This window comes from Salmo salar, chromosome 10 (assembly GCF_965601325.2).
Source record: "Salmo salar chromosome 10, fSalSal1, whole genome shotgun sequence".
Taxonomy (NCBI): domain Eukaryota; kingdom Metazoa; phylum Chordata; class Actinopteri; order Salmoniformes; family Salmonidae; genus Salmo; species Salmo salar.
This window is the reverse complement of record NC_138300.1, coordinates 32,262,960-32,289,888: the sequence shown is the minus strand read 5'-3', so window position 1 is coordinate 32,289,888 and position 26,929 is coordinate 32,262,960. Positions and strand designations below refer to the sequence as shown.

Genomic DNA, 26,929 nt, shown 5'->3' with positions numbered 1-26,929 from the left:
TTTGTTACGTTACCGCCTTATTCTAAAATGGATTAAATGATTTATTTCCTCTCTTCAATCTACACACAATACCCCATATTTTAGAATAAGGCTGTATCGTACCAAAATGTGGAAATGTCAAGGGGTCTGAATACTTTCCGAAGGCACTGTATAAAATATTAAAAAAGAGTGGGTCATCAACAAAAATGTTAACGAAATAATGTATCAAATGTGTGTGTGATTGTGTGTGTCTCACCATTCATAGTAATCTCATAGGGCTCCAGTTTGAGGATCTTCTCTTTGAAGAGCTGCTGCTGAACATCACTCTCCAGATCATGCTGGCCCTTAGTGAACCACTCAAAACACATCTACACACACACACACAGCCAAAGTTAGTATATAGATGGAGTAGACTATGGAATATAGAGTATGTAACACGTGCGTGTACCTCTCTGTCCAGCTCGCAGACTTCGGGTCCAGAGACCAGGCAGTCCCATAGTTCTTTGGCTCTGTTCCAGACCAGGTAGAGGCTCGCCTCCTGGAGGAAGAAGGCCAGGAACCTCAGGTGGCCATCTAGATACTGGAGGGGGAGGGAGAGTGAGTCAGGAACCAGCAAGGACTTCATGTGTTTATCTCACAGATATCAAAATCCTCAATCCATCATCCAGCATCTCAAACCACATAAACTTCTACCAAAGCAAATCAGACAGACAGAACTGTACCTCCTGGTAGGTGTATCGTCCGTCCACTAGTGTGTGTCCGGTCAGTCCATTATTCCCAGCGGCAGACACCGCTAGTCGATGACAGACCACCAGAGATCCTGTAATCAGTTTGACGATCTCAAAGTTTTTCTTCAAGTCCTGGATGATGCTCTGCTGGGGGAGCACATGTGCTATGAAGATGTGTCTGTGGATTTTGATGTCTGTAACAGAGCCCGACTTATCGGTTGACTGATATTGTCGACCAATATTAGCCTTTTACCGATGTATTTGTATCAGCGTTTAATCCATTGAAAAGGACCGATATAAGATGCGGAGAAAACGCTGTTCTTCATAGAAGTTGACGGTTTCTGCATGTTGTTATTTGTACTGAAGAGGTCGCTCTTTAAATAGCTATAAGCCTATATTGCTTTGGCACGCTACACTAAAAGTAAATTTATGCTTGATCCTGAAATGTGGTCGGAGGCTTTGTATGGCGGGTGCGACGCAATTACAGAGCTTCTGGAGACATACAGAGGCCAAATCCAGCTCCGTACCCTTTCACCATGTGCCTCAAGTTCTGTAACAATGTGGAGGGCTCCGTATGGCTCCGCATTGACATGATTGGTTGATGGTAGTTGAAGGTGGGAAGTCTTGTATAAACACAAAATCACTTCCTTAACAACTTCCTCCACAACAGCTCTGTGCTGCTCCGTGAAGCACAAGAAGTATGTTTTGCTACAAATTGGGCTACTTTCAAAACGATGTCGTGGGTGAAAATGGATGAAAATGTGTTGGTCGCGGGTTGGAGGTTTTTGGGCTACTTCTAAATTGCACCGCGGCCGCCATGGCATTTTTCTTAAAAATATATATTTCACTGTGACCTGCTGCTGCTTACTATCAGGTAGTAAGGCAGCCTGTTGCTGAGTGTGTGAGTGGTGGGGAGGGGGCGGAGACTGAGACTATGTTGAGACTGAGCGCTGCAGCACGCAGGAGTCACATGAGCAGCACGCGCGCACGTCATGACAACTTTTTACCAGTTGTAGGTAGGCTATTTGGATTGTCATTATGGAGACACCTATTCCCAACCGTATGCTATTTGGATTGTCATTATGGAGACACCTATTCCCAACCGTATGCTATTTGGATTGTCATTATGGAGATACCTATTCCAACCCTTTTTCTATAAAACATTAATGTGCTAGAACTGAAATAAGGCGACAATGCTAAAGAAAACGACTTTAGGCGCTCTAGAGCACATTAGATGAATTCGATTGGAAGTGGTTTAAACTGCACTCTAATGTCGACTTTGCTTATGGAAAACCATATCAAGTGAAGGGTTTTATGCATGCTCCGTTCTTGGGTCTCGAGTGCTACACAATGAAACTGACATTGAATGTGGAGTGATACATCTGATACATTCATTTCTATGCCATGTTTTATTTTATTCTTTTTACTTAACTAGGCAAGTCATCTAAGAACAAATTCTTATTTACAATGACGGCCTACCCCTGCCAAACCGTAACCCGGACAACGCTGGGCCAATTGTGCGCCCCCTATGGGACTCCCAATCACGGCCGGTTGTGATACAGCCTGGAATCGAACCAGGTTCTGTAGTGATGCCTCTAGCACTGAGATGCAATGTCTTAGCCTCCCTAGTGGCGTAGCGGTCTATGTTGAAATGACGATATCACTGGAGTCATTGCAAATCAATGTGCCACTAGCGTAGCCTACCTGGAGCTGGCAAACTGATTTAATACATAGCCTTTAACTTCAGTTCATTGTTGTTGTAGCCTTGTGTTATTATGCAGTTATTAATTGCCATGTTTCCAATGAAATTGGAAGTTATCAATTGTGATCATGGGTCACAATTCTATCACAATTGCAGATCAGCTGTTGTTACAATGCATTAGATTGAAAAATCTGTCAGATTAGGCTACAGGTAAACATAAATAAAAATAAAATAAAAAAAACACTGGCTGTTGTTGACAAGCCTTTTCAGTTCATATCCATATTATTAATATATGATTCAGTGATTGAAATTAAGACCCCATCCTCAGTAGCCTCTTCCAGCAGGCTATTGGGCAACAGAAGCACTTCTTACCTCGAAATCACCTCGTTATTCATGTTATATACATTAGTCTGTCAATATGAACTAAGCAAGCTGTTAAATCATTCATCTTACATCTTGCCTAAGCTAATGTAGGCTATCAGGGGCTATAGGCTAGCTAAACCAAGTTGAATTACAATCATAAACCCTGATTTTAGTAGGCCTAGCCTAAGCCTATTGAAATCGCAAATAGGCCATTTATAACGGTTTGTAGTCTTAACATCTTGCACATAATAAGACCGCAATTGCCAGAAAATAGCCTAACATTATTTTGAAATTTGTCCAAGTGTTTTTTGAACAGAGATTTTGAGATCCTCTGTCAAACTTTCACCCCGCAAACGCCTCGGTTGGATTTATCTACTGTTATGGACATGCGCATAAGGGATTTTTTACAGTTATAAACTGGGTGGTTCGAGCCCTGAATGCTGATTGGCTGAAAGCCATGGTATATCAGACCGTATACCATGGGTATGACAAAACATTTATTTTTACCCCTCTAATCACGCTGGTAACCAGTTTATAATAGCAATAAGGCACCTTGGAGGTTCGTGGTTATGGCCAATATACCACGGCTAAGGGCTGTGTCCTAGCACTTTGCGGTGCGTCGTGCATAAGAACAGCCCTTAGCCGTGGTATATTGTTCATATACCACACCCCCTCGGGCCTTATTGCTTAATCATAGCAGTCAAACAAGTTAAATCAACATCAATTGATGGAAAACATCTGGCGAGTTTAATAAGGGCAAATTATCTTCTCTCTTGCAGCATATTCAAATTCCATTATTAGTCACGTTGGCTGACAATAATTATTATTTTAATGGAAAACTAAATTTTGCTTCTTATGTCAACCTTATGGAAAAAGGGTTTATTGGCTAAATGTGGCAACTCCTCTCTTGCTGCAGGAAAAACATTTTGGGCTAGTTTTCAGGCTTTGTGGGCAGGTTTTGAGTAGTCATTGGGCTAGAAATTTTAGCTATACCTGGCAACCCGGGAGGAGAGTGAACTATTGTGAACAAACTACTGTTTCTATGGTGAGTGCTGAGTAAAGTGCCAAAAATGCACACGGCCATATAGTGTAACATATAGTGTCATGAAACAACAATTGATGCTATGCCCAAATGTAAAGTACGTGCCGTTACAGCCCTTTAGTGAAGCCAGTGAAATCTGGGATGTTATATTTGCTCATTGCGAAGGTTATTCCTCAACCAGTTATTCAAATGTTTTCAGAGACAAAAAAAACTACCTTTACAGGATACAAAGTAGAACTTCGTAGCTACGTTTTGATGTATGGGTTCATTGCCACTTGATAGGGACTGGTCCAAATTCACGTTTCACCAATCATCATCCCCCTTTCCATGACATGTACTAGCTAGCCAACTAGCTGTGTGAGAGAGTACTTGACGCCGTTCACGGAGGGTTAGTGCTATCCAGAATCCTTGGGACCCTAACCCAAACCTTAGCGTAACCATTTGTAGGGGACGTCCCACGGATTCCAGATAGCACTTAGGCAACGCTTGGTGCGAGATGCAGCGCTGTGCCAGCGAGTAATTTTGTGATTGAGGTTTTTCCTTAAAGTGACAACTACCAGAATTTAGTGGCTAAAGCCCTACAATCGAAGAAAACATAGCTAAATACTAATACATTGAAAATGTGTCCTATGTCGTTGTTTTCCAGCTGGCTAGTATGAGGAAGCACATTCTTCAGAGCCAAGTCAAATCTTTAGCTGGAATCAGTGCAGTTTATTCTATTTTTACTAGACTAGAGGAATACACAATTTTTCCATAAAAAAAAAAATCAAATTTTTCTCAGTGCTCCTAAATTCTATGTGGGGCTTACATTCACTTTCTTTCCTCAAATGTAAGAAATCAACTTTGAGTATCTTTGTAGGGCTGCTTTAAGCACAATCCATATAGACTTAATTTTTTCCCCAGCTATATCGGTTATCTGTGAAAATGTCAATACATTTTTGTAATTTTTATTTTTTTAATCGGAATCCAAAAATCACATATGGGTCCAGCTCTAGTCTGTTAGTTTTAAATGCATTCCGTTAATGTGCTGTATTCATGTATTTTTAATGCTGTCGACTGCTGCCATCTTGGACAAGGGCTCTCTTGCGAGAGAGGGGGTGAGGGGTAATGTGTGTGTGAGTGTGTACCTTGTCCTGTTTCTGGTAGGTCTGTTTGATGAAGGAGCGTGTGATCTCATGGAGCTGCCGCAGAGCTGGAACCACCCAGACCGCCTGGGGACTGCCCTGTTGAGAAGACTACACACACCCACACAGGTTAGACACCCATCTACCACCCCACAATGTTTGTAAAGTTTGGTGGAGGAAGAATAATGTTCTGGGGCTGTTTTTCATGGTTCGGGCTAGGCCCCTTAGTTCTAGTGAAGGGAAATCTTAAAGCCACAGCATACATTCTAGACAATTCAATTCTGTGTTTCCAACTTTGTGGCAACAGTTTGAGGAAGGCCATTTCCCGTTTCAGCATGACAATTCCCCCGGGCACAAAGCGAGGTCCATACAGAAATGGGTTGTTGAGATCAGTGTGGAAGAACTTGATGTGCTTGCACACAGCCCTGACCTCAACCCCATCGGGTCAGAACTTCTCTGCAGGTTTCACTAAGCACATTCCAATATGAATAAAACAAAGGCATTCCTTCCTCCTCTCCTTTGTGACTGCTGTAATACAGAGCAGATGAAGGAAGGAGAGGATAAAGCAAGGTGTCTAATAGTACTGGAACATTGTCTTTCTCTGTGTCCCCCCCACAGGCTGTTGTCCAGTTTGTTGTGTTCTGTGATGCTGCGTTCATGCACACCCTGCCTGGTAAACATGATGTGACAGAGGAACTGACAAGATTGACAACAAGGGAATGAACTGTGTGTGTGTGTGTGTGACTAAGGGGTAAAGGAAAACAAGGACTGTGGAGAATGTGAGAGAACATTAATGCCCATGATTTTGCAATGAGATGTTCGACGAGCAGGTGGGTGTCCACATATTTTCGGGAGGTAGATTTTTTTTTATTTGAGCAAAACATTTGAGTGAACCAGCAATTCATAATGTTTGAATGGATTTTCTGACTGATGCACGCTACATTTGGATGGGTTTGAGGTTCTATGGACCGATGCACTCAGATCTTAAACAGTTGGACCGGGACCGATGTGTATCGGTGAGTCGTTACATTCCTACTATACACGCACATCACTTATCCAATAACTCACCCCTCACACCTTGACTCGCACACATACCCCTTACAACCTCAATGAAGCCTGGCCCAACCCACACCCACTGTAGTACTGGAACAGCTCGTTAAAAATCAACAATACAGCAATCATTCAGTTACAAATCAACCCCCCCCCCCATCCAGCCCTCCTTCAGGATTGGTTTGTGTGAGCAGTGAAAAGATTGTAGGTGAATGCTGATTGGTCATTAAGAGTTTTAAGGAGGGGCTTCTCTTACTTTGGCCAATGAGTTCTCTTTGGCTTTCTTCTTGCCCCAGGAGCCAGTAAGAAATGAGGTCTGAGTGTCGCTGGTTTTACCCTCCTCCTCAGTCTGAGTCTATAAACATAAACTGGCTTATTCAGGTTGTGTGTGTGTTCAATTGATATTAGACTTGAACTCGAAAGCTGTGAGTGACATAGCGCTTCAACCTTGAGAGAAACAGTGTGTTTCTCACCTTCTTGATGTCCTCTATACATTTGATGATGTAGCAGCGTTTGACAGTCTCCTTCACAGCGTATGCGTCAGTGAGGATGGCCAGGTGTTCCTCAGACGCCTGCTGTACCAGGGAGGTGGGCAGGGTTGGCAGGTGGGCTAGCTCCCACAGCACCTCCAGCACCTTCCCTGTGGTGGCCTCAGAGCGGGCCTCTCTACCAATCCTCCCGATCAGACTGAGCAGCTTCTGCCTCACACGGTCACTCTCTACCTCCCAGCTCTGGAACACACACACACACGTTACACCCAATCATTACTAACACATACAAACACACACAATTTACTGTCCCACAGAAACGTTCCTAAGCACACATACAGACCTTCTGTATAAGGACAAACAGGTGGCTGAGCTGCTCGAAGTTGAACTTGACGGCAGCCGCAGCCATGATGGTGTGGATGTTCTCAATCACAGTGGACGACTGTCCTGCCTGTATCATCCAGATCTTGGAGAGCTCGTCCAGAGACAGTTTACTGCCCAGCAACTCAATGATACCTTTTATTCGATCACAATACTGGGCCTGGTCTATGTTACCTGGAATACACACTCCACAGTTATATTACTGGTCTATGTTACCTGGAATACACACTCCACAGTTATATTACTGGTCTATATTACCTGGAATACACACTCCACAGTTATATTACTGGTCTAGGTTACCTGGAATCACTAGTCAAGATAATAGAATAACATTAACAGTAATAATATGTTGTTCCATTGTTAACATTAAGATTGTCTTTACCCTCCAGTGCTATTGAGAGGACAGAGTTTTCCACCAGCCAGTCCAGCAGTCTGTCTGTGTCAATGGCATTCTTCACCGTCTTAGACACAGTACTCTCCTCAATCAGCTTAGTCACCTAGACACACAAACACATTTTATAAAGTTTATATAACAAGAAACGTCCACATGGACAGTAGCATAATAATAAGGAGAGCGGTTTGACCTCTAACTCTTGACATTGCAACCCCTGACCTCTCACCTCTTTGAGGGAGTTCATTTTGGTGGAAAAGTGAGGAGTCTTCAACATGCGTAGCAGAGTGTCCAGGCGCAGGTCGTCCACCACAGTGACCAGGGCGGTCTGGAACCTCATACACAGCAGCTTGATGGCCGACAGCAGCTCTGGGATGCTCACCAGCCTCTACAGGAGGTGAGGGGAATATAAATGATGAGGCATCACCTTACGCTGCGTTCATAGGAAACTCTGAACAGTCTGACTGGGAAACAAAGAGTTGCTTCAGACATGGAAGCTCATAATGAACAATTTTGGACACATATTTCTAAAGTTCCCGGGAGCTTTCCAGGGTATGTAGAACAGGGCATTGTGGTACCTTGTCTTTGAGATCTTTCTCCTCAAGGTTCTGAACGTAGGTGATCATCTTATGGATAACAGGATCCAACATGGGCTGCAAACACACACGTCATTATTAGCCTCATTAACTAATCAACAATGCTGAGGATGTAACGTTTGACTCATGTTGGAGGAAAAGGTGTTACCTGCACAAGGCTGGAGTTGAGGTATTCTGCACACACAGCTAGAGGCTGGACCAGAGCAGACACACACTGCAGAGACACACACAGTTACATACACACATACTCTCAAAAACCAGAGTGGTGGTCTCCCACGGGTGAGGGGGTGGGGGGCTTGGGCAGCTGCATTCTCCGGTGCCAGAGAGAGATTAACATGCTAATGGTGGAGATGGTCTGGGCTGTGAGAGGGATCAAATGTGTGTGTGGTTCCGGTTAGGATCCTGAAAAGGAGCGATTCACACAAGGAGGCCTAAGAGTAGCCACACAACGGAGCATTTATCTGAGCGAGGCTTCAGGACTGTGTGTGTGTGTGTGTGTGTGTGTGTGTGTGTGTGTCCTTACCCCGATCTCTATCTCCTCTGTATTGAGTTTAGCCTGGATAGCAGTGAACCCTCCCATCTCTCCAAACTAGAGAGAGAGCAAAAAAAAAAGGACATGAAGAGAGAAACACACAGTCACATGACTAAATACAGCAACAACACTGAACCATAACCGATATGCGTGTGTGTGTGTGTAGGTAGGTGGGGCTTACCAGATTGACCAAGTCTACCAGCCAGCCATGAGGCTCCTGTAGAAACAAAAGCACACATCCATAGGTGATCAGTCAGTCATTTTGTTTGTCCTAGAGCAACAACCATGTGACCTCACCTTCTGGTAGTTGTTGCTAGGCGAAACAGCGAACATGGCTTCCTCTCCAAACACCTCGCTCCAGTTCCTCTGACACGCCTTCATACGGTTCTTAAAGTGGTACTCATTGTCTGGGTTAAAGGCCTACACACAGAGAGAGACAGAGACAGAGGTTCTCCTTTGTAAGGGAGGTGTGATGTGATGGAGTAGCATATGTGTACTATATGTAACAGGTGTTTGTATACCCACCATAGCCAGTACTCCCATCAGCCCAACAGGTATGGGTTCCTGTTTGACCCTCTCAGCCACCAGCTCCACCAGTAACATCAACATGTTATAGATCCCCTCATGGATCTCTGTCCCCCACTTATGGACCGCACTACTGGTAAGGAGCTACGAGGGGGAGAGCGAGGGCAGCAGGAAGGAGAGTCAGTGAAAGTGGCAAAATTATACCAAACAGTCCTGTTAAAATATTTTTTTTCTTCTTGAAACTGGTGTTATAAACAGGTTATACAGCGCTCACTCATAAGTGTTATGTTTATATACATACACACACACACACACACACACACACACACACACACCTCCTCTTCTTCTTAAAGGTTCATGCATGCATACACACACACGACTCACCTTCTTAAAGGCCTCGTGCATACACCGGTCCATAAACCGCTTACAGTTCTCATCTGCATCTGCCAGCCCTGAGAGAGAGCGTGTGAAAGACAGAAAGTGAGCGGAGGAGAAAGCGAGACAGACTGTAGTTATTGTTTGACAACTGGGTGCAAAATAATAATGTGTGAAAAGCATTCAACAGGGACAACATGACCCAAAACCCACACACTCACTCTCTCTTACCGTGTTTGGCTAGGCAGGTGGCTGCGACCAGACATTTGCCCAGTGACTCCTCTCTCTTGTAGGGGATGGACCAGTGGTCAGTGAACACTCTGCTCTCCAGTTCATACAGGTTAGTGGTGGGGAACTCCATACTGCTCCCAGAACAGTTCCCATTCTCATCATTATTCCTCTGAAACAGAAACACTTTATAGTTCTACTGTACTTATGATGCTTTATGACAGTGTCAACAGAATGATGGAGAGGGTGTGTGTGTGTTCTATCCATTCAGTAATGCATACCAATATATGATGGATGGAAGGAGGAGAGAGAGAGAAGCATCAGGTTTCAGCACTCCTCCTTCATTGAAAGAAGTGGAGCGTTAAAGTCTGGATGGAGGGAGTCATGGAGATGAGCCTTTCTCTAAGACGCAAAGGTCAACAATCAAACATTCCATGGTTGGAAAGCACCTACCAATCAGAAACCTCCGAACAGCACAGTCCAATCAGATACCTCTGAGGTTAAGACAGTATAGACAATTGTTGACCTACCGCTTCCAGAATAACTGTGGATTAACAAGTGGCCAGTTTCCCAGACTGGAGTCAACTCCAGGATCACTAAGCATGTTTATAGGATAATCTCCATAGAAAGATGTTTTAGTCTAGAAATAAACTAATCTGGGTTAATAGATAGAAAAACAGCCCCAGGTAGTAACTAGCTGCTGCTGATCCAATAGACAGCACTGTTTCTTGTCAGCATTAGGCCTATTAACACAGTAATAATAACAGGACTAGTGTTGTTTTCCTGCATGAGGAGAAGGGGAGGACTGGAGCTCTGGGATTCTCTCAGGGGGACAGGGTGTGGTGTCTGTGTCTTTCCGGTGTGTGTGCTTTTGTGTGTGTGTGTTGCACAGGGCAGCTAAGTAACTGAGCCCCTAGTATGTCTGGCATATGAGACTGCAGGGCTGTGTGTGTAGAGCTATAATTAGGATGGGAACGTAGGGCCACAGACCTGTGACATGTATCCTAAGGCACAAACAGCAGAGACACAAGCTGGAGAGGGAGAGGATGGAGGAGAAAGAATGAGATAGAGGGAGGGTGTCTGGTACAATGGTCTGAATGCGAAATATTTTTCTAACCTGGACGGACACGTTTAATTTAAAAACAGAACAAGGCTGCTTTAATGTCACAGTGCACTGTTCCTGGAAAATGGGGTACATTTAAAAACATTTTGCAATGCTGTGCCCTGCAAAATGCATCCCCGGTGTCATGTTTCTTCTTAGGGACCGCTTTTCTTCAGCACCTCAACATCCCACTAAATCAACAACACCAGACACACCCTGGTGAGCAACGTTTCCCTACACACCGTTTCCCTACACACCGTTTCCCACAGCGATAAAGACATCTGACATGATCTACTGTGTGTAGAGAACAGAGACGTACCCACCCGAACCCTAGAGAGATACACACCTGGTGGCCGCTACACATTAGGCTTCCTCTCCACCTCGTCCTTCAACAATCCTCCCCTAGATTCATCTGTACTACAGTGGCTTCATCTCCTCTCCTTCCTTTCAATAGTCTACTGAGCCATTAACTCCTTCATTAGCACTTATCTGAGAGAACTGGATTAGTGAGAGCCAATACCATTCACCTTCACCTGTCCAGTTTGGAAATAAAATGATTTGCAAAACTGCATCTCCAGGTGTGCATTCTCTATGCATGACATTTACTGAATGAAAACAGACAACTGTTGACTTACTGTTGAAGCACCCACCCCCTCCCTCTATTCTGTACATGATTGACAGCTGTCCTCCAGCTGAGGTCGTCACACGACAATTGTGTCAAACAACCAATCAAATGTGAAGTCATAATTGATGAAACAGTGAGATTGTATATGATACTGAATCAATGCACTAGATGCAAAACTCTAGCGATCCATTGAGATTCATAAATGCATGCTGATGTATCGAATCAGCATGTATTTTAACTAGATAGCTGCTTATTGTACAGCGCTTACATAGATAGCTAGTTGTCTTTGCAGGTATTGTAACGATAATGTTCAGAAAATGGCTAGCTGGAAACACTTGACGCTAGCTGGCTAAGACTGCAGCTATGCTGGTGCTTTTCCAGAAGATACCGACCCTACGGTTATGCTTGTTTACATTGAGCTGCACTGGGGTCGGAACGGAATTATGGTTACATTAAGACACCGTGGAGCCGGCGCGAGATATGGGTCGGAAAACGTACCTCAATGCAGGGATGGGATATGTCACTAGTGATGGAGGGAAAGTTGATACAGTTGCATATCGGGATATTATTTTTCATGATATATTGTATCGTTTTGACAATATTGCAATATCATTTTTTCACTAGGTTTGCTGTACCTGTACCAAAATTCCAGTATTTTTCCTTCATAGCTTGTTCTCCAACTTCTTTTTAAATAGGGAGACAATTTGTTTAGAGCACTCATTTCCATGACTGCTCAAAACTCATTTCAAATCAGTGCCCTCCCTTGTCCCTCTGCAGCAGCAATATGTTTGGAACATCGAATTGCAATAAAATCATAGTATCAAAAAGCAATACATATAGAATCGTGAGAATCGAATTCCAAAATGGCTGCAGTAGCCAGTGCTAGCTAGAATGAGGATGAAATGGTCAGTTTTCCAGGAAAACCAGCAGTATTTCAATCTTCTTGATGGAGCAGTGTGGATAAAGGTACAATTTGGAGTACAGTGGCATGTCCCATCCTAGCCCTTGATCATGACTCTCAGATCCATTACATTACACATATGAGTCAATGGATGAATGCGTCTTCTGTACGGGGGAGTTTTGTTAAGAACCCCGACGCTCGGTCTGAACATTGCCAAGCATCACTTGCGGTACGGTTTTGGAAGCATAAGGACTTTACCTTTCATATTAGTGACAAATAATTTTCTAAAAACTAAAAAGGTTCAATCTCTACACACTTGTATAGGGTTAGTATTTCCACACGGCCATATTTCCATGTTACAGCGCTTGTTTACGGAAAACAGACAGAGTGGACTACCTGTGCCAATTAGCTACAATGCCTTCAGAAAGTGTTCACACCCCTTGACCTTTTCCACATTTTGTTGTGTTACAGCCTGAATTTAAAATTAATTCAATTGAGATATTTGGTCACTGGCCTACACCCAATAATATCAAAGTGGAGTTGTTTAAGAAAATATTTACAAATTAATAAAAAATGAAAAGCTGAAATGTCGAGTCAACGATTCAACCCCTTTGTTGTAACATGCCTAAATAAGTTCAGATGGAAAACAATTGCTTAACAAGTCACATAATAAGTTGCATGGACTCACTGTGTGTGCAATAATAGTGTTGAACATTATTTTTGAACGACTACCTCATCTCTGTACCCCACACATACTGTACAATTATTTGTAAGGTCCCTCAGTCGAGCAGTGAATTTCAAACACAGATTCAACAACAAAGATCAGGGAGGTTTTCTAACGCCTCGCAAAAAAGAACACGTATTGGTATGTGGGTACAAATTTTAAAAAGCAGACATTGAATTGAGCATGGTGAAGTTACTAATTACACTTTGGATGATGTATCAATACACCCAATCACTACAAAGACGTCTTTCCTAGCTCAGTTGCCGGAGAGGAAGGAAACCGCTCGGGGATTTCACAACAAGACCAATGGTGACATTAAAACAGTTAGTTTTCTCATATTACAGTCATTAAACTGAGGATGGATCAACATTATTGTAGTTACTCCACAATAGTAACCTAAATGACAGAGTCAAAAGAAGGAAGCCTGTAGAGAATAAAAATGTTTTATTTATTTAACTAGGCAAGTTAGTTAAGAACAAATTCTTATTTACAATGACGGCCTACGAATTCTGTTTGCAATAAGGCACTAAAGTAAAACTGTAGAAAATGTGGCAAAGAAATTAACTTTTTGTCCTGAATACAAAGTGTTATGTTTGGGGCAAATCTAACAGAACACGTCACTGAGTACCACTCTTCATAGTTTCAAGCATGGTGGTGGATGCATCATTTTATGGGTATGCTTTTCATCGGCAAGGACTGGGAGTATATTTTAAGAATAAATGGAAACGGGCTAGGTCTAAGCACAGTCAAAATCCTAGAGGAAAATCTGGTTCAGTCTGCTTTCCAACAGACACTGAAATTCACCTTTGAGCAGGACAATAACCTAAAACACAAGGCCAAATATACACTGGAGTTGTTTACCAAGATGACATTGGATGTTCCTAAGTCGCCTAGTTACAGTTTTGACTTAAATCGAATTGAAAATCTATGACAAGATTTTAAAATGGCTGTCTAGCAATGATCAACAACCAACTTGACAGAGCTTGAAAAATGTTGTACAATCCAGGTGTGCAAAGCTCTTAGAGACTTACCCAGAAAGACTGACATCTGTAGTCGCTGCCAAAAGGTGATTCTAACATGTATTGACTCAGGGTTGTGAATACTTACATAAATTAGATATTTCTGTATTTCATTTTCAATAAATTAGCAAACATTTCTAAAAACATGTTTTCACTTTGTCATTATGGGGTAGTGTGTAGATGGGTGAGAAAAAAATATGTATTAATACATTTTGAATTCAGGCTGTAACACAAGAAAATGTGGAATAAGTCAAGAGTATGAATACTTTCTGAAGGCACTGTATCTGCATCTTTGAAACAAAAAGGAAGCCACAAACCTGTTGTCACTGAAATATACTGTTGGCTGCAACGGTGTTAAAACAGTGCACAGTAAGTGTGTATTTCGTAGAGGGATTTATGTCTCTACAACCGTAATTGAGAATCTATTCACGTTTAGATGGAGCATTTGTCTGTTTTGGCTTCCAGAGCCATTTCCCCTTCAAACAGAACATGGGCTAAGGAGTAACATTCGGCTCCTTTAGTCCAATATTGGGTTAATCCCATCCCTGCATTGAGGTAAGTTTCCAACCCATATCTTGCGCCAGCTCCACCGTGTCTAAAGGCCAATTTATGTTTGATCCTGCAATGCAGTCCGGAGGGTGTGAAGCAATTGCGGAGCGTCCAGAGGCTTGTGAAGGCCAAAATGAGCTCCGTACGACGATGCCGTGCACCTCCTAAATTTGTAACAATGCAGGGGGTTCCGTATAGCTCCGCATTGACATGATTGGTTGACGGTAGGTGGGGGCGGTATTTCCTATATAACCCAAACTCACTTCCTTGACAACAAACATGGAGAACTTTGACAAAAGAATATCATAACAAGTTCACAAATAAAAAAACATCTTTATGATACCTCATGTAGGGATTTCATAGACATGAAAATGAGTGAACTCCTGGAAAGAGATCGGGAGGTAATGGGAATAGTTGTGGTAAATAGGTCAATGGAATGTAGACCGTGGGGATAGAACATTTATCAAATCTGATCTAACAAAGAGGATATTTGTCAAATTCGTCATGATTGATGCATTGTAACAGGCCCACATTATGATTACTAAATTCTGATTTGGATAATTTTGGCTGTTTTCACTGCATAACATTTAGAATTTGCCTCTTTTCAGGTTTAGAAAAATTGACTGCTAAATGCTGACTCCCATTTGTATAAGCTGGTAGCATAGCTAGCATACAGAAATCAGTGGTGGTAGTCAAAGTAGTTTTTAACTGTAATGCAGTTGATTGATGACATGAACATGTATGGATGTCAATCCCAATACAAGCATTATATTCTGATTTTTACCTCGACAATGTGAAATACACATAAATAATAGCCTAAATGTAGGCTAATTTTGCTGGGGGGGGGGGGGGGGGGGGCAATGGGGAGATATGGGATGGAGAAGCAGGTGGGAAAACAGTATGGTCCCGTGTGGCTCAGTTGGTAGAGCATGGTGTTTGCAACGCCAGGGTTGTGGGTTCGATTCCCACGGGGGACCAGTATGGAGAAGAAAAAAAATGTATGAAATGTATGCATTCACTAGTGTAAGTCGCTCTGGATAAGAGCGTCTGCTAAATGACTAAATGTAAATGTAAATGTTTCATGCCATCTTGGCTGAGCTCCTATGTTAAGCACCGGGAAAGGGACTCCAACATCTCAGAAGAGGTAAGGTCTTGTCTTTTCGTCTAGCCAGTTGCTTGTGATTAGCTGGATGGTTGTAGAGATTAGCCCTGAATCACTACGAGTGGTGCGGTGCAGACCAATTTATTGGACGCGTATGACAGCTCCCCGTAGCGCAAGAAGTATGAATGCTCTGACTTCTGTGGAGGCCCCATCACAGTAAATACTGTACCAATAAAATGCATTTATAAAGCCCTTTTTACATCAGCAGATGTCATAAAATGCTGTACAGAAAACCAGTCTAAAACCCCAAACAGCAAGCAATGCAGATGTAGAAGCACGGTGGCTAGGAAAAACTCCCTAGAAAGACAGGAACCTAGGAAGAAACCTAGAGGAATCAGGCTCTCAGGGGTGGCCAGTCCTTTTCTGGCTGTGCCGGGTGGAGATAGTACATGGCCATTGTATGGCCACTGCAGACATGGGATAAACCACGCATTTAAAGCGGAAATGACAACGTTATAAATACTTTGCGGATATGAAACAATCAGTCAAAAATACCATATTCCCAGTTTATGCTTCAAAACCAACTTTATAAGAGGTTTACAAAATAGGTTTGATTTTACTCAAACTTACATGATGTACAGTAAGGCATTGTTGTTAATATAATTCATCAATACATTTCTTGGTAGTCCAAAAAATATTGGTATCAGGTTGTAAATCACAGCTGGTCTGGTACATCGTTTGCTGACTCCACCCATTCAAGATGCACTGTTTCAATGAATCAATATTTTGAACAAAAACGGACGACTGTAACTAATACAATCAAACTAGCAAGGGCAATAATCACAAGTCATTCATAAAGTGGCTAATAGGCTAGCGCATGTGTCAAAAACACGGATCGCGGGCCGAATAGGACAAACAAGCGAGTATAAATGAGTCAACAGTTGACTCATCTACTTTCTAAAATTACAGCCTAATGCGCTCGCATCAATGAAGTCAACTTAATTTGCGCTGCTTTAGTGTACCCCGTTTATAGCCCATAGCACTATACTAAGCTAGTATAGTGTAGAGAATCATTGAACCATCTAAATATATTTTCTATAACCAAAAATACAGTGGGGGAAAAAAGTAGTTGATCCCCTGCTGATTTTGTACATTGGCCTACTGATAAGAAAGAATCAGTTTATAATTTTAATGGTAGGTTTATTTGAACAGTGAGAGACAGAATAACAACAAAAATATCCAGAAAAACACATGTAAAAAATGTTATAAATTGGTTTGCATTTTAATGAGGGAAATAAGTATTTGACCCCCTCTCAATCAGAAAGATTTCTGGCTCCCAGGTGTCTTTTATACAGGTAACGAGCTGAGATTAGGAGCACACTCTTAAAGGGAGTGCTCCTAACTGCAGCTTGTTACCTGTAAAAAGGAAACCTGTCCACAGAAGCAATCAATCAATCAGATTCCAAACTCTCTACCATGGCCAAGACCAAAGAGCTCTCCAAGGATGTCAGGGACAAGATTGTGGACCTACTCAAGGCTGGAAGGGGCTACAAGACCATCGCCAAGCAGCTTGGTGAGAAGGTGACAACATTTGGTGCGATTATTCGCAAATGGAAGAAACACAAAAGAACTGTCAATATCCCTCGGCCTGGGGCTCCATGCAAGATCTCACCTCGTGGGGTTGCAATGATCATGAGAACGGTGAGGAATCAGCCCAGAACTACACGGGAGGATCTTGTCAATGATCTCAAGGTAGCTGGGACCATAGTCACCAAGAAAACAATTGGTAACACACTAAGCCGTGAAGGACTGAAATACTGCAGCGCCCGCAAGGTCCCCCTGCTCAAGAATACATATACACGCCCGTCTGAAGTTTGCCAATGAACATCTGAATGATTCAAAGGACAACTGGTGAAAGTGTTATGGTCAGATGAGACCAAAATGGAGCTCTTTGGCATCAACTCAACTCGCCGTGTTTGGAGGAGGAGGAATGCTGCCTATGACCCCAAGAACACCATCCCCACCGTCAAACATGGAGGTGGAAACATTATGCTTTGGGGGTGTTTTTCTGCTAAGGGGACAGGACAACTTCACCGCATCAAAGGGACGATGGACGGGGCCATGTACCGTCAAATCTTGGGTGAGAACATCCTTCCCTCAGCCAGGGCATTGAAAATGGGTTGTGGATGGGTATTCCAGCATGACAATGACCCAAAACACACGGCTAAGGCAACAAAGGAGTGGCTCAAGAAGAAGCACATTAAGGTCCTGGAGTGGCCTAGCCAGTCTCCAGACCTTAATCCCATAGAAAATCTGTGGAGGGAGCTGAAGGTTCGAGTTGCCAAACGTCAGCCTCGAAATCTTAATGACTTGGAGAAGATCTTCAAAGAGGTGTGGGACAAAATCCCTCCTGAGATGTTTGCAAACCTGGTGGCCAACTACAAGAAACGTCTGACCTCTGATTGCCAACAAGGGTTTTGCCACCAAGTACTAAGTCATGTTTTGCAGAGGGGTCAAATACTTATTTCCCTCATTAAAATGGTAATCATTTTATAACATTTTTGACATGCGGTTTTCTGGATTTTGTTGTTGTTATTCTGTCTCTCACTGTTCAAATAAACCTACCATTAAATTATAGACTGATCATTTCTTTGTAAGTGGGCAAACGTACAAAATCAGCAGGGGATCAAATACTTTTTTCCCCCACTGTAGAATCGATCTACCGCCTTTTAGACTTGCTTTCAAGTAGAATGATAGATCTATAACTCACATTTCTATGTGAATTTGGTTGGGTCGTTACATATTGACACTAAGTTTAAATGTTACAACAACCTATAGGTAAATTTGCTATTTGGAGTTATGAAATACTTTTTGATTATGCACATCTGCAAGCAAAGCAGCAAAGGCTGGACAAATATTATTTCTCTTCTTTTGTATTAATATGTTAAAATGCAATACATTTTTTTCTAATAAAACAATGACCAGTTTGGGTTGCAGTTGCATGTTTTTTTTGTAAAATATGGCCCGTGCGCTGATTGAGTTTGACACCACTGGGCTACCGTATTTATTTATGTAGCTAGCTATTTATTTAGCAAGCTAAAAACACAGAGCCTAACGTTAGCTAGCTAGCTTCTGGGAGGATGTCATGTCATTGGAGGAGTGGGTGCGTGACCGACTTATTCCCCCTCATATCGTTTTTCGGTGGCTATAGCTAGAGCTGCAGGTGTCATAGCAAGAAATGTGAATCACTTTGCTAGCTAGTTATGCTGAACTTGAATGACTGTTATCCACAGTTAGCATATCAAATGTATTTGTCATCGATCAAATGGGTGGGAAGGCAAGTTCCCATTCAGTTGTCAAAAAGTGGGTTGGGACAAGCATGCATTGGTAGGCAAGCTGCAGAAGAACGAGGAGGCTACTATTCCCCATCGTTTATCAGTGCAATTTTGACGGCCAACTAGCTGAAAATGTTTGAGGGTTTATCCAATGTTCCCTCATTAGATTTTACCTCATCTCGCTCTAGCTAGCATTAGTTTTGATCTTGTTGTTGTTTATGTGCATAGGCAACTGAGGGAGAGATCCTACCTTTTCATGGTTTGATCAATAGGACTGTGAAGTTCCCAAGAGGACTCCTGCGGTATTTACATATTTGCAGAAATTCAGGTGTATTTTGTGGCTTTTGGCAAATGCGTTCTAATGATCTATAATCATGCTGTTGTAACTGCCTGTAAAGACAGTCCAGTTCAAAGTGAATTATGGCAGGCCTGTGTGGCAAATGGTTTATTTGCATATGGGCCTACTGTAGCTCTGATTGGCTATGATGCACCGGTCTGCGTAGACTCTGGTCCTGGACAAGACAGATGTTTTTATTAGGTTTTATTTATTTATTAAAGGCACAGCTGCTTTCCCATTCTATATTGCTATAGAATTTTCACAAACGTCTTAGTATATTTGATTCCAAAACATTTTATGAATTTATGAACACTTAGATATGGTAATTTGTAAGTTCTCGCTGGGGGGGGGTCATATTCTTCCTGGGGGGTTATATTAACATATTTGTTATGAGATTTAATGTTGCAAAAACGCTGTCAGTTCCACTTTAATGTAACCATGACTGTGTTCCAACACCAGTGCAGCTCATTGTAAACAAGCGTAAAGGTAGGGTCGGTATCTTCTGGCAAGCTGATGTTCAGACATTTAGACTTGTGGTTCTGACGGGTACGTGAGACATCAAGTTGTCAGTGAACTACAAACAATTTAAAAGAGCTTTGATTATAAAATGTTTAGCACAAAATGGCCATATCAGGTTAGCCACAGGCGGTTGCGAAATCGCACCGTCTCACTCCACTAGTACAGCTACATAGCCAGCTAGCGTTGCTCCATTACATTCTGCTCAGCTGTAGGCAGACGTGCATTTTCCCAAGAGTGCGGAGTTCACCACATTCACTCTCTGCAGACCTTTATCGGCAACTATTGCAAAACACTAACTAGGTGTTTAAAGTAAACTAACCCGCTGGTTTGCCCATGTAGATTCGCGCAACGACCATATCCCCTCCCCCAAGCGTTGGGATAGCTAACTACATACAGTAACCAACAAGCTAGGCAAATCTACGTTTCTGATGTTGGCTAGTGCACCCATTTTCAATATTGATCATCAAAGTACTGAATTTGTAACTCAACTAGCCGAGGTCTTTCGAATTTTGTAGCCCGATTTTGAGAAATTATGTCGCGCATGCCGCGGGTTTTCCCTCCCTATTTTGACAGCAAGGCATGAGTATAGCGCGCTATGGAATGCTATGAGCGAGCCCTTTCTCCCTATTTAGCCGGCGTCGCTAGCTAGTAGCTTTGATGCTAACTAGCTTCGTGTTCTCGCTAACTAACGTAACCAGCGAGTTACCATGCTTCAGCCTTACCTCGCTCTCCACCACATCGTGGTAAGCGGGAGGTGGGTCGAACCCTCCAGTCCCAGACCGCCCGGTGGTCTCCCCGTCTCCGCATGGGCCCGGGGCAGGGCCACTCTCCATCGGCTCATATCCATACCCAAGCCCGGGGCTTTCGTTGGTCAGGAGCGCCACAGCCTCGTTGATGTCGTTTTTCGCCAGACGTAGCGCCTTGCGTATAGCCACAGGATCTGGGAAACCCATGCAGAGGAGGGTCGTCATGTGTTGCTCCTCTTCTGTCTCCATTGTTAGGTTGTGTGCGTCTCAGGCTAGCTAGAAACGGGGTGTAAAACTGCACAGCCCTGTAACCGTGCACGGCGCCATGTTTACAGTCACACACAGGCTGTCACGATGGTTCACTGGACGCTTCCTGTGTAGAGCGTCACCACCCTGACCCACCCATTACAAGACCAGCGGACAGAGGAGCCCTCTTTCCCCCTTTTTAGCCCAAAACATATATAACGTAAGGTTGACTAACTCTATAAACACTTGTCAAACTAACATGATTCACACTGATTCGAAGTGTTTATAATGCAAAATGAATACAGGCAAAACAGCATGGAAAGCTCGAGCTCACTAACGTTACACTCGAACAATCTGAAAACAATAGAACATAAAACTATCAGTCAATATGAATAGGAACCCTATAGCTACAATAATCGTGGTAGTATTGTTTGTGTGATGGTAAGGCACATGTCAAGGAAAAGGGTGTGGCTCGAATTTGGAATTGTAGGGGGAGGAAAATAATCAATGTCACGTGAAGCTCTGTATCATGTGACTGGAGTAGATGCAAAATGGCGGCCACGGGAGAGGAGGCTGCTGAGATGGACTGCATCTCAAGAGTTTCCTTGGCCCATCCCACCGTCCTCAGCCTGGGAGGGAGCTCAGAACCCCGGGGAGAGCCTGGCGAGACTGCCTCTGAGGGCCAGGAGGTTGTGACTGCGGCGCCCAAGAAGCCCATCATCATCAACAGCAGTGAGTGGTGCTTGCTAACTAGCCCGTGTTCATGACTCTCAGTTCCATTACACATAAGTAATTGGACTTAAGGGCCTTCGTTAAGAGCACATACGCTCGGTCTGAATTGTGTTTTGCATTTATTTATTTTTGATGTGAAGTGAAAGAGCGATTTATGTTTCTAGAAGCGTACTACAATTCAATTGATTCACGTCTAAAGATTGAGTTGGCTGTTTTGGCTTCAAGAGCAAATTTGCCCTTAAATGGTAACAGATGGACGAAAAGACAAGTCCTAACTGCAAGTTGATGCGCTGTTTCAGTTATTGAAAGGAAGAAGATTAGCAACTTAGCTATCTAACTATTTGATTGCTCTGTGACCATTTATCTATCTGCTGAGATGAGTTTGGTGTTAGTACCAACACATTAGAATGCAGTAGCCCTACTAAGGGAGTGGCAAATTCGTCCTTCCTCCTTAGAGAATTTAGAGACCTGTTAGTTAAAATCTGAGGGAGTGGCCAGCAACATAATCAGGAGGTGGGCTGTTTCTCAGAAATGAAAATGGTGTAACTACTATACGTCTGTGTGTAGGTGACGGTGGGGTGGAGACTGCAGAGGAGGCCGTGGAGCCAGCAGAGCCAGACATCAATGAACTCTGTACAGACATGTTCGATAAGATGGCTGTCTTCCTACAAGGAGAACTCACTGGTCTGAATATCTGTCTGTCTGTCCATCTATGTTGTCTATACAGGCCTATATAGTCACATACTATATACTGTCTTGTCTTCAGGATAACAACTGTCATAAGAATCTCCTGTTGTGGAGAAAATGTAATTATCATGTTCCCCCGTTTTCCTCTTCCCAGGCACCTGTGAGGACTACCATCTACTGGAGAACATGAACAAGCTGACCAGTCTGAAGTACATGGAGATGAAAGACATCAGCATCAACATCAGCAGGAACCTGCAGGACCTCAACCATAAGTGTATGTTTATTAGTCCATCAGACATGAAGGGGACGAAATTCTCATAGGTCTTTACGAAAACAAAATATAACCTTAATTTAGCTGACTTTTTAAAAAAGAATTGTGTGTGTTGCAGACGCCAGCCTGCAGCCCTACTTAGACCAGATAAATCAAATAGAGGAACAAGTGTCTTCTCTGGAGCAGGCTGCTTACAAACTGGACACCTACTCCAAGAAACTGGGTAACACACACACAGTAGCATGCCTGTGGAGACAGACCATATCGTCATATTGCAGGTCTATATTTATACCAGGGCTGTAAGGGGAGAAGAGCCTACTGAGTTCCAGTGTGTAACCCTCACCAGACTGACTGAAGTGGTCGATATAAATAAATATCTATATTTTCATTGAGTTTCTATGGCATCTGTTATTAGTCTCTATTGTAGATGTACTAATAATAGCCATGATCCAGTGTTCAGCTCAACATTAATGTTAGGGATTTGATTTAGGACACCCTGAGAGTGCCCTCTGCTATTTGAGTTTACCTCTCCACCCTGAGCTCCAACAGCAGAGAGCGCTAGCACACTGTCCCAAATCAACAGCTAAAAATACACTTCTCCTGTGTGTGACTAACTGCAGGAAGGTGAGTGAGTTCATCTCTTTTTCTGTTTCTCTGCAGAGGCCAAGTTCAAAAAACTGGAGAAGCGATGAGGAGGAGGATTATGGAAGGAGGAAGTTGTTGGAGGCCTGAGGGTTACTGGTCCTCCTTCACCCAAGCTGTAGACCAAACCTAACATATATGATCTGAGGAAGCAGACCCACACCTCTACAACATATGCCTGATATAGAGAGGAATGGGGCACCCTGGGGTTGGTCGGAGGAATATCCCAGATGTTACACCTAGCATTATCATTTTGGTTGGATCATTTAAGTTGCATCTTAATACCAGGTATAGATGGCGCTTTGGGTAGTTTGTGTCCATATTCCTGTTGGTAACATTACAGGTCACTGTCAGTCCTGTCAAAATTGCAATTCACTTCCTGGATTTAATGAGTTTATCCTGAATTGTCCCCTGCTGGGTGCACACAACTGTAGAATCACCACCCTCCTAACCTAGAAGTTAGTTACACAGATGACAACCAAATTCACTTTGACTGAAGGACTTGATCTTCTTTAAATGTTTTCCTGTGCTGCTGGCATCACTGAATTAACATGAATTACTGAATTAACATGACAAAATGACCTTTATATTTTGTTGATTTGGGTGAATGCTACGGTCTCTTAATCATTGTCATACATGTGATTGTAGCATGTGTAAAATGTATCATCTAAAAACATTAACTTTGAACTGAAAATACATTTATCAAAAAAACTGTCATTTCACCAGCAGATGGCAACGGTACTCCATGTTCATACTGCAATCCTGTGTGTGTGTGTTTGTAAGATTTGGGGTACATTTAATTAATCAGAGACAGTGTGGTGATGATCTCCCAGAGAACATTATTGATTCACATGACATTTAGACAGAAATATGCCCTGGAACCTAATCAACACACAGATCCCCCCCATTTGTATTTCTTTTATTTAACGAGGCAAGTCGGGGGGAGTCCTAACCATCCACACACACAGACTACCGCTACAACCAAACCCACACTCAGAATCCCTCTAGTGCCCTAAACAACTACAGAAATATAATTCTATTGGTCACATGCTTTGTAAAAAGTGTACACTAACAGTGAAATGCTTACTTACAGGTCCTTCTCAACAATGCAGAGAAAGATAAATACAAGTAATAATAAATACACAATAAATAATGATAACTTGGCTACATACACTAGGTACCAGTAGCGAGTCGATGTACCGGGTAGATATGTACATGCATTGCCTTCAGAAAGTATTCCTATCCCTTGACTATTTCCTACTTTTGTTGTGTTACAGCCAGAATTCAAAATGGATTTAAATAAAAACAATTATTGTGATCAGACAGCCTTAGACTGACCTCATCACCATTTTAAAGGTCTTTAGTTGATATTATCTAAGATGCTTAAAGTGTGGTTTATATAAAGTGTACTAGTCCGTTGCCATGCATAGCTATCTACCAGTGTAGGTGTTCCTGCCCTTTATTGTTTGCTACTGAGTTGGTTGTTCAGGTTTAAGCCAGGTGTGCTGTGTTAGATAATTAGCGTGTAGTTCACCCATGCTTTGTTCTGTTAGATCACAGGCGTCAAATTCATGCCATGGAGGGCCGGCCAAGTGGCAGCGGGTTTTCGCTCCTCCCTTGTACTTCATTGATGAATTAGGGTTGCTAATTAGTAATGAACTCCCCACACCTGGTTCTCTAGGGCTTAATTGAAAGTAAAACCCCAAAACCTGCAGACACTAGGCCCTCCATGGAATGAGTTTTACACCCCTGTATTAGATGTGGCACTGTCTTGTAAACTAAGTGTAAATGACTAAATATGGTTATTTAAGCTAATGAATGCCAGTAACTTCAATCATAGTTTCCATCCTCTTACCTGGTCTAATTAACAAAGTAAAGTCGTTGTCATTAAATGCTCATTCTCATTGTTTAGCACGTGTGGGCGGAGTTGAGGTGTACAGTGATAAATGCTTTCCTTTTTTACCCTGTGCGCCATAGCAGTTTGTTGCATCATGTATGTACAGGCAGTTGCTTTAGGACGTTGTAGACTCTTTAGTTCTGCTAAGGGGACAGTTGGACTCTGTTTAAAACTGGAAAAAGGGGTAATCCCAAGATATGTTTTAGTATTTAGGCCTAGTATTAGCTGCAGTAGGAACCCTATTGAGGGGCTGAGCTTTACACTTGCCATCGTCTGTCATTTTTATGAGTTTTTGTATCATTAATGTTGCTGCTATTGACAACTGTTTGAGACAAACCATGTATCCTGAAATCCTGCATCTGTAATATATTAAAGTATTACTTTGTATCCTCCCCATTTCCACCTATCACCTCCCTTGGCTACTCTGGGTCCACTCTTCTACACAATACCTTATAATGACAAACTGGACAAGTTTTTATAACATTTTATTGAAAATGAAATTTACAAAAGTATACACTGAGCCAATACTTTGTAGAAGCACTTTTGGCAGTCTTGTATGTCTATTTTTTATTTAACTAAAGTCAGTTAAGAACAAATTCTTATTTACAATGACGGCCTACCCCGGCCAAACCCTAACCCCAGACGACACTGGGCCAATTGTGCACCGCCCTATGGGACTCCCAATCACAGCCACTTGTGATACAGCCTGGAATCGAACCAGAGTCTTTAGTGACAACTGTAGCACTGAGATGCAGTGCCAAAGACCGCTGCGCCACTCGAGAGCTTTGCTAATCTGGATTTCCTTGTAGATTTTCTCAAGTTCTGTTAAGTTTGATTGGGGAGCGGTGGTGAAAAGCAATCTACAAGTCTTTCCACAAATTTTCACTGAGGTACGTTCTTGTTCTGAAGACATTCCAGCATTGCTTTGGCTGTATGCTTGGGGTCATTGTCCTGTTGGAATCTAAATCTTCGCCAAAATCGTTTCCACTCTGAAGCAGGTTCTCATGAAGGATTTGCTTGTGTTTGGCTCCATTCATCCTTACCAGTTTCCCAGTCCCTGCCGCTGAAAAGTATACCCTTAGCATGATGCTCCCACCACCATGCTTCACGGTAGGGATGGTGTTAGACAGGTGATGAGCTGTGCCTGGTTTACTCCAGACATAGCACTTTGCATTAAGGCCAAGAGTGAATCTTTTGCTTTATGATCTGTCTTTCAAGTGCCCTTTTGCAAACTTCCGGCGTGTCATCGTGCCTTTTTCTCAGGAGTAGCTTCCGTCTGGCCGCTCTCCCATAAAGCCCAGATTGGTGAAGTGCTGTAGAGACTGTTGTCCTTCGGGCCGGTTCTCCCATCTCAGCCAAGGAACTCTGTAGTTCTGTCAGAGTGGTCATTGGGTTCTTGGTCACCTCTCTGACCAAGGTCCTTCTACCCCGGTTGCTCAGTTTGGTCAGATGGTCAGCTCTAGGCAGAGTCTGGGTAGTTCCAGATATTTTTCAATTTCCCAGTGATGGAGACCACAGTGCCCTTGAAACTTTCAACACTCTAGAACTAGTTGTTTACCCTTCCTCAGATATACAGTACCAGTCAAAAGTTTGGACACCTACTCATTCAAGGGTTTTCCTTTATTTTTGTACTATTTTCGACATTGTAGAATAATAGTGAAGAAATCAAAACTATGAAATAACACATATGGAATAATGTAGTAACCAAAAAAGTGTTAACCAAATCAAAATATATTTTATATTTTTCAAAGTAGCCACCCTTTGCCTTGATGACACCTTTGCACCTCTTGGAATTCTCTTGGAATGCTTTTCAACAGTCTTGAAGAAGTTCCCACATATGCTGAGCACTTGTTGGCTGCTTTTCCTTCACTCTCATCCCAAACCATAACAATTGGGTTGAGGTTGGGTGATTGTGAGGCCAGGTCATCTGATGCAGCACTCCATCACTCTCCTTGGTCAAATAACCTTTACACATTGTCCTGTTGAAAAAC

General features: G+C 42.7%; 2 protein-coding genes across 6 annotated transcripts in view; one reads left to right on the top strand and one right to left on the bottom strand.

Moving 5' to 3' along the window:
- LOC106560231 (ubiquitin carboxyl-terminal hydrolase 24) overlaps nucleotides 1-21,139 on the bottom strand; it is a 37,561-nt gene extending 16,422 nt beyond the window's left edge. Inside the window, exons 1-18 of one of the 5 annotated variants that reach the window (XM_014122872.3) lie at nucleotides 20,440-21,139; nucleotides 9,508-9,676; nucleotides 9,286-9,353; nucleotides 8,902-9,045; nucleotides 8,674-8,796; nucleotides 8,558-8,593; nucleotides 8,368-8,433; nucleotides 7,993-8,058; nucleotides 7,827-7,901; nucleotides 7,478-7,636; nucleotides 7,240-7,354; nucleotides 6,820-7,031; nucleotides 6,462-6,719; nucleotides 6,245-6,343; nucleotides 4,942-5,049; nucleotides 702-854; nucleotides 428-559; nucleotides 236-347 (exon numbers count right to left, since the gene is read on the bottom strand). In XM_014122872.3, the coding sequence (XP_013978347.2) occupies nucleotides 236-347; nucleotides 428-559; nucleotides 702-854; nucleotides 4,942-5,049; nucleotides 6,245-6,343; nucleotides 6,462-6,719; nucleotides 6,820-7,031; nucleotides 7,240-7,354; nucleotides 7,478-7,636; nucleotides 7,827-7,901; nucleotides 7,993-8,058; nucleotides 8,368-8,433; nucleotides 8,558-8,593; nucleotides 8,674-8,796; nucleotides 8,902-9,045; nucleotides 9,286-9,353; nucleotides 9,508-9,676; nucleotides 20,440-20,712 (2,368 nt within the window). In that variant the 5' untranslated portion in view covers nucleotides 20,713-21,139. Of the gene's footprint in view, nucleotides 1-235; nucleotides 348-427; nucleotides 560-701; nucleotides 855-4,941; nucleotides 5,050-6,244; nucleotides 6,344-6,461; nucleotides 6,720-6,819; nucleotides 7,032-7,239; nucleotides 7,355-7,477; nucleotides 7,637-7,826; nucleotides 7,902-7,992; nucleotides 8,059-8,367; nucleotides 8,434-8,557; nucleotides 8,594-8,673; nucleotides 8,797-8,901; nucleotides 9,046-9,285; nucleotides 9,354-9,507; nucleotides 9,677-9,785; nucleotides 9,804-20,439 lie in introns of those variants that run through there. The other 4 variants (XM_014122873.3, XM_082956907.1, XM_014122874.3 and 1 more) reach the window with 4 other exon arrangements.
- Nucleotides 21,140-21,218: 79 nt separating this feature from the next.
- Nucleotides 21,219-25,330, top strand: LOC106560232 (biogenesis of lysosome-related organelles complex-1 subunit 2). Its single transcript, XM_014122876.3, has 5 exons — nucleotides 21,219-21,441; nucleotides 22,009-22,125; nucleotides 22,283-22,402; nucleotides 22,518-22,622; nucleotides 23,060-25,330. The coding sequence occupies exons 1-5, from the start codon at nucleotides 21,261-21,263 to the stop codon at nucleotides 23,089-23,091; spliced, it is 555 nt and encodes a 184-aa protein (XP_013978351.1). The 5' UTR covers nucleotides 21,219-21,260; the 3' UTR covers nucleotides 23,092-25,330.
- Nucleotides 25,331-26,929: the final 1,599 nt, after the last annotated feature.

What these genes read in the sequence shown, in the direction of transcription:
- LOC106560232 (XM_014122876.3), top strand. Translation starts at nt 21,261, where the DNA reads ATGGCGGCCACGGGAGAGGAGGCTGCTGAGATGGACTGCATCTCAAGA. An exon ending in GCCCATCATCATCAACAGCA is followed by an intron (nt 21,442 to 22,008) that starts GTGAGTGGTGCT and finishes GTCTGTGTGTAG; the next exon opens with GTGACGGTGGGGTGGAGACT. An exon ending in CCTACAAGGAGAACTCACTG is followed by an intron (nt 22,126 to 22,282) that starts GTCTGAATATCT and finishes TCCTCTTCCCAG; the next exon opens with GCACCTGTGAGGACTACCAT.